The sequence below is a fragment of the Penaeus chinensis genome, chromosome 34 (assembly GCF_019202785.1).
Source record: "Penaeus chinensis breed Huanghai No. 1 chromosome 34, ASM1920278v2, whole genome shotgun sequence".
NCBI lineage: Eukaryota > Metazoa > Arthropoda > Malacostraca > Decapoda > Penaeidae > Penaeus > Penaeus chinensis.
The window spans coordinates 22855806-22863305 of record NC_061852.1 but is presented as its reverse complement, the minus strand read 5'-3'; the positions used below and the strand labels follow the sequence as shown (position 1 = coordinate 22863305).

General features: G+C 34.0%; 1 protein-coding gene across 1 annotated transcript in view; it reads left to right on the top strand.

Moving 5' to 3' along the window:
• Positions 1–4712, top strand: part of LOC125043813 (E3 ubiquitin-protein ligase TRIM23-like) — an 11541-nt gene extending 6829 nt beyond the window's left edge. The window contains exons 9-11 of the mRNA XM_047640125.1: positions 104–271; positions 374–571; positions 693–4712. Coding sequence (XP_047496081.1) covers positions 104–271; positions 374–571; positions 693–875 — 549 coding nt within the window. The 3' untranslated portion in view covers positions 876–4712. The remainder of the gene's footprint in view (positions 1–103; positions 272–373; positions 572–692) is intronic.
• Positions 4713–7500: the final 2788 nt, after the last annotated feature.

The window sequence follows — 7500 nt, the reverse complement described above, 5'->3', positions numbered from 1 at the left end:
TGTATTTTTTTCTTTATTATCATTTATACTTTTATTTGTTCTATTTTTATTATTTATTTGTTATATATATATTTTTTGTAATGTCATTCCCTTTGCTTTGCAGGATAACCGCATTCATATTGGGGCCAGGATAGAGATGCGTGTAGTTACCCTTGGCCTGGATGGTGCAGGCAAGACCTCCATATTATTCAAACTAAAGCAAGATGAATTTGTGTCCACCATCCCAACCATAGGCTTCAATGTGGAGACCATTGAATATAAAAACTTCAAGGTAAGTGCTCAAAATGCACACCTTTTGTCTCCGTCTCTGTGGAGATGATTACAGAAAGCAACCATAGAAATGCAGGTGTTATTTAATTTCTCTCTTTCATAGTTTACAGTGTGGGATGTCGGTGGCCAGCCAAAGCTGAGACCCCTGTGGAGGCATTACTACTTCAATACCCAGGCAGTCATCTTTGTTGTGGATGCTACAGATGTTGATAGACTCGTAGAGGCTCAGTCAGAACTGACCAAACTTATGACTGAGCGCGAGTTAAAGGATGCTTCTCTGCTGATTTTTGCCAACAAGGAGGTATGTATATCTGATGGATTAAGTGATACTGCTTTTTTTTTAATTTGTATATGTAGATAGTTCTTAGTCTTCTAAGATTCACTCATACATGGTTTCTCTGCATTACTCTATTGTTCTCCAGAATTGTGATGGTGCCCTTGGAGTGGCAGCTCTGACGGAGAGCTTGGGGGTCCACAAGCTGTGCCTAGGCCGCTCCTGGCACATCCAGCCCTGTGATGCCCAGTCGGGAATGGGTCTTCACCAAGGCCTAGACTGGCTGGCACGACAACTTGTTCCCTCAGAAGTCCTGAATTCAGCAGGGTGATTCTTGGTTGCTGAAATAAGAGGCATTTAACACACACTCACATACCCAAAGTTGAATGGTGACATGAATGGGAAAACTTGAGTGTCAATGGTGTAGAAATATGTATTGATGTTCCCCCTTTACCTTCCTCACGGGAGTAAATAATGCCAGGAAGTCCCAAGAAGAATTGCTGTTTGATGGAAAAATTCTTTGAAGCACAGTATTGATCTACTGTTGTAGTGTTGCATGGGTTGAAAATCATATCACTCTAAAAAGATTTGTTAGCTGGTATAGCATCATTCAGGGGAGGGAGATTGGAGATTGGAGAGAATGTCAAGATATTTAAAGGATATGAAAGATTTGATTGCAGTATTAATACCATTGTACCTTTTACTGTGTTTGTTCCATTGTCAGTTTAGGCTAACCTAATTATTAATTAATTAATATTTTTTTTCTGTACTGTTTTCATCATCATTTACATCATCATCACTATCATAACCATCATAATCATCATTATCTATCACCAGTCCTCAGTTATCACCATGTATCATCAATTTTAAAACACTCATTTTACAGGCCTGTATTAGCATTAAAGAAAAAATTATACGAAAATAATCTCTACTCTTTTTGATCACTTTTTATATCCAAGTAAGTATAATTTTTATTCAATATTTCCATGAATGATATCACAGACCCACACAAATGACAGGGAATTTAGTGATTGTTTTCTTCATGGAAGAAGTGTGGAGTTTGAGAGAGATAAGAGGTGCTATGTGAGGAAATCTGGGCCAGTATTCTCATGAAGAGCTTTATATATTTCAGAGTTGGTGTAAATGGGTATTTTTCTTAACAAGGCATGGTACATGATATCTGTTATTGCTATACCACTATACCTGCACACACTCAGGTATGTAATCAAGATGCTTTTCCTTTCAGATGTGAACTGATATCTTGGTATTTTAATAGGTGTAAGAGTTGAAATGGATCAACCTTTAGAATGCTATGAAGAATTACCATGATGACACTATTGGAAATCTTGCCTTTCCTGCACTGACTATCTCCCTGTTCCTTCTTTCTCCCTCTGTTTCTCTCTCTATCTGATTATTCTCTCAGTTCTCTCTCTCAATTTCTTCTCCCTCTCTGTTTCTTCTTGCCCCCCCCCCCCCTCTCTCTCTCTCTCTCTCTCTCTCTCTCTCTCTCTCTCTCTCTCTCTCTCTCTCTCTCTCTCTCTCTCTCTCTCTCTCTCTCTCTCTCTCTCTCTCTCTCTTTAGGTTCAGTTTTTTTATGGTATTTATTTGGTGCCCTGTAAGTATATAATTGATTTATATTTTGATCAAACTCAAGGGAACTGATCTATTTACACTTCACTAAGATGTGAGAAGTGCACAGGAGAGTAAAGAACATCACCAACAAATAGAATGTTGAGAATAATTTGTGTGTGTGCGTGCGTGCGTGCGTGTGTGTGTTTGTGTTTGTTTGTTTGTTTGTTTGTTTGTTTGTTTGTTTGTTGTATATTTTTTTTTTGTTTATTTCAATCCTTTTTGTTTCTGTTACTTTGTGAAAGTCTGGCTTACGTATCTTATTTTGTCCTGAAGCAGATCTGTAAGATGTATTTTTTATATTACCTCCAAAGCCACAGATGTTCCCTTGCTTGAAGTTCAGTGTTTTATATTGTTTCAAGTTTATTAATGAATCCTAGTCAGTGATAGGTAAAGAATTTTTAAAATGATATGCATTGTTTAGTTTGACCATTTCTCTATTGTTTAAAAGAAGAGGCATGTAGGCAAGCACACCATATCACATAAACCTATATAATTGGTGTATGAAATTGGATAGAAGATGACTGTTGTATCTGTATGTGATTGCGTGAAATTGCAGTGATGATGAGTATGACTTTGGCAATTCTTTGTGCAGATGTTTTTAGATATAAATTTTATTCAGTGGTATTGACATTATAATTTTTTATCATTTCAAAGGTGTTAGTAATGGTAGTTGTGCCTTTGAGCATAAAGAAGACCCTGAGATTTGATTATTGTCCATTTCTTTCTGTTTAGAAAGCTTTATAACCTTTATTCATCCAAGGCTTTACTGTTATTATTATTATTATTTTTTTTTGAGTTTATCAAAGTATATGCCATTTTTATCATTTATAAAGTTTGTGAAAATGCATTCATCTGCACTAGCACTGTGCGCATGCAGTTCAGAATTCCTTAATAGACTGTAAGGAGCCTAGTGACATTATAACTTTTAACTTCATTACATCTCTATAAAATTTGCAGTATTTTCTCTGTGTTCATGTTTTTTTGTTTTTTTATTACTATATTTTTTTTTTATTATATAAGAATTGATTCCTATGGTTCAGTGAAGGAAGTAGGTACTTTAGGTACTTCTGAATCTCATTTTCTTTCTTATGAGCTCTATGGGAAAAATTTAATTCATGAACTTGAATGAGGTCTTGGAAATACAAGTTTTATACTCGTCAGAGAGTTTGTATTTGACGTGAATATGTAAAGGTATCAACATGGTGTGATGACAGAAAACCCTAGTCAAGAAATATGCTTTATATTCATAGAGTATGGGAGATTTTGAAAGGGGAATGAATGGCAGAAAAGAAATCAAAAAGCAATAAGCAGGCATACATGAAATTATATTTATTTGGATGATTTACAGTCTACTAGAATTACTAATATATACATATATATTTTTAAAAGAGATTATTTAATTGTAAACTTCAGAAAATACAGAAAAATGTTGTCACTATTTGAATATTGCAGCAAAAAGAGCTGTGGAACCAAACCATTATCTATAATCATGAATTTGATGTGCTTTCACAAGGCACTTAAAGACATTATATTAAAACTGTAGTGATACTCCACAAATAGGAATAGACATAGCAGAAAAATGTAATTTGATTTTCTTACAGATTTTATCATTGTATTATACTTACAGTATATCATCTGTTAAGAACCTTTAACAAATGTGCTGCACATTTTTTAGTTTTTTAGCACAATGTTCTCAGATGTGAACCTGGTACTCTTTCCCAGATGACTACGAATGTATATTTGTAACAGATATATTCAATGAAGTTGCTATTGCCCTTTAATGGTTATTAAATTTCCTGAAAGTTGGTAATGCACATCAAACATATCATTGTAATATGTAAAACCAGTGGATATGTTTTGCAGTGCTAATATAAACTTTAATTTCAGACTACCTTTTATAATCTTGGTTTAGGCATGCTACAATGTTATTCATATACTAGGCATGTATTCATTTTGTGCAAATTGTGCACATGTAATATTGTCTGCAAATTCTGAATGTAATTATACATTGCATATGATTATGGATCTTAATATATTTACAATCTTAGAATTTATTTAAGTTACACATGCAAAAAATAAGATTGGGCAGCATAGCATTAAGGTAAAACCATATTTACTGGAAGTCATAATTTATGAACACATCATCAGGTCATTATAAAAAAAAAACAATAACCGTAGTTACCATTCAAACTGATTTGACTTCTAATGTATTAATTTGTAAACATTGTTTATCACTATAATTTTGCCACATCCTTATGGTGTTATATTGTTTGTGTTCATATATTGCTTAAAATGCTCATTAACTACTATTTGATATTTCTTGATATTAACTGAATCAGAATCACCACACATGCATTATTATGTTTTATGTTTTCAGTAGGCTGATCGATTCTATGATACCCTTAACAGAGGGCTTGACTTATGTATTATCAATTGCTAATTTCAATATTTAGGAGGTTAAATAGAACACCTTTTGGTAAAAAATATTAATCATGTGTATTAGAACTGTTTTGGAAATAATAAAATAATGAGAAGTGGATTTCTTTCATTTTTTCATCCTTAACTTATCAAACTCTGATAAGTTTGCTATTTAAAAAAAAAATCCTGTTATGATTTATAAACAGACTTTGCTATTATTTCAAAGAGGATACTATGCCCCACATGAAAATATGGAATGAAAAGAGACTGAAATACTAATAAATAGATACAGAGGTTAACCAGTTGACAAAAATAAAAAATGGGAACTTTTCTTGTAAAGATTGTTCCCTAGTTTTGTAGTCAGCTATCTTTGTATATAGTCTGTGATACTACCATGTTTTCCCAGTGGTCCTCTACCTTTTGTAGGCTTTGGACAATATTTATCATTGCAAATACAGTGAAGGGCAACAAGTTAATAAAAGAAGAAGAAAAAAACACTGGTATCTGCATATATATGCTCATTTGCTTTACTATATGTTATGCATATACTATGTCTACTACTACTACTAAAGCTTTTGCTGCTGCTTATGCTGTTGTTGCTGCTGCTTGCTCCTGCTTTTGCTGTTGTTGTTGTTGTTGCTGCTTCTACTTTTGCTATTGCTTGCTTCTGCTTTTCCTGTTGTTGCTGCTGTTTATGTATTTGCTGTTGCTACTGCTTCTGATTTTCCTGCTGTTACTGCTGCTTATGTTTTTTTTGCTGTTGTTTCTGCTGCTGCTTTTGTTGTTCCTGCTTTTGCGTTTGCTGCTGTTGCTGCTAATGTTGTTGCTGCTGCTACATCTGCTGTTAATGCTGCTGTTAATACTACTGTTGCTGCTTCTACTGTTCTTATTGCTGCTGGTGCTGCCTCTTATGATAATGATAATAGTGATATAGTAATAATAGTGCTAGTATTTATAATACTGATAGACATATTAGTAATGATATAATATTTCACGTTTTTTTTTCTGGTGAATCCTTGGGGAAACCCCTGATTATCCCTGTCTCTCTCCTATCTGCGAAATCATTTCCTCCCCTTCATTCTCTCTCTCTCTCTCTCTCTCTCTCTCTCTCTCTCTCTCTCTCTCTCTCTCTCTCTTTTATCTACCATCTCATTCACTCTACCCTTTCCTTCCTTTTTCTTTCTGCTTTATACAATCATAATTCTCTCCCTTGTCAAGATCTATTTATAAACGAGTTAATAAGTGGTTGCCAAGAACTATTTTAATCCAAGCCTTCCACATAATACCAGGAAAGTCTTGAATTATTATCGTACAACGTAGGTCAACATTTCGTAATTTTATTTAGCTTTAAGATATCGGAAAACTAGTGGATATACACTTACATCTAACATTTATTGAACAATATTCTCGAATTCTTCAACCAAAGAAGTTTGGAGCCAATATTTTTTTCTACCAAAGGCTTAAATACAGCTGATTATAGTATTTTATATCGAGAAAAACAGACCGTTTTGGAGTCCTGGTAATATTTCGGAAAATATTTAGATCAACTAATTTTGTCACAAGCAGCATTTAATTGCAAGTTTTAATTTTTACTGAAGAGAAATTCACCGGTAAATTAATTGAACGAGTTTCATTGCTTGTTATTACAACCTCCTGCCTTAGACCATCTAGATTCACAGTATTCATAATTACATTTTTCAAGTATGTAAGGGCAATGTATCACTGTTAAGTCACTGACACTGATACCAGTCAAGCACATTTAAGTTATTCTATTTTCGAATAGGATATACTAGCTAGTGGTATGGCCAAGACGGTAGCCCTGTTACAAAAAACAAGAATACAGAAACGCTGTGACACAATACCCATTTTTCTGCTGTGTTTGTAAATAACGTTGTTAAAAATGTGACTGACTTCAATTTTCTCTTTCAGTTTCATTTACAGAAATCCACTAATTATCAGAGGTTAAGGCTTTGAATGGATTACCGAGCTTCAGTAAATAAACTGTCTCATGGGCATCAAACTAGAGGACAAAATATTTCAAGCCGTAAAAACCTGAAACGTACAAGGCCTATATAAGTACATCTATAGACCTTGGACATGTATACTAAAGGGAAATGCGTTAAATGTATTTCGTTCTAAGGCAGTGTATAGCCTACGCTTGATAACCGGCAATATTCTCATCTCTAAAACCTTACATTCTCATTTATGTTTCGCTTGAGAATGATTGTATATCAATTTTGTACATCAGCATATTTTATCATGTGCCATTTTCATATTATATTCATGTACACTTATTAGGCTTTGTATTAATGGGAATATTCTTTCATGTTCTGATGTTACGATGAACAATGATAACAACTGCAGAAGCCCATACAAGAGGATTCTTAATTAACTCAAAATGCTCCACAGTATCATAACCTTATGAATAACCATAAGTGCATAACAAATGACAAAGTATAATTAAATATCCAAATTCCACTTTTATTTCCTCCGACGAAGAAGAAGCAAAACGCAGGTCTTCGCCATTGATTACTCCTCACGCACGCACATTAACCCCAGATTTAATTTCCTTCCGTAAACAGTGTACTATTGTGACCTCGAACCATGATTAAATTACCTGTCATTATAAGAAGGAAGAAGAAGAAGAAAAATGGAAGGGGTAAAGGAATCGATTAACGAGAGGTCTGCTGTGTGTTTTATTTCTTCGGGGTTGCGCCACGAGGTTAGCCTGTCAAGTGTATCATTTCTATCATTCTATAATTAAAGGGAAGGTGACGTTTTTTGTATGATTAATAAACGGATGAATAATCCGGCAGGTTTTAGTAATGATGTATTTTGAAAATATGACGACGCTAGCAAGAGGAACAGACAAAAAGTATTAAAAAGAATACATGAACTGATATCAT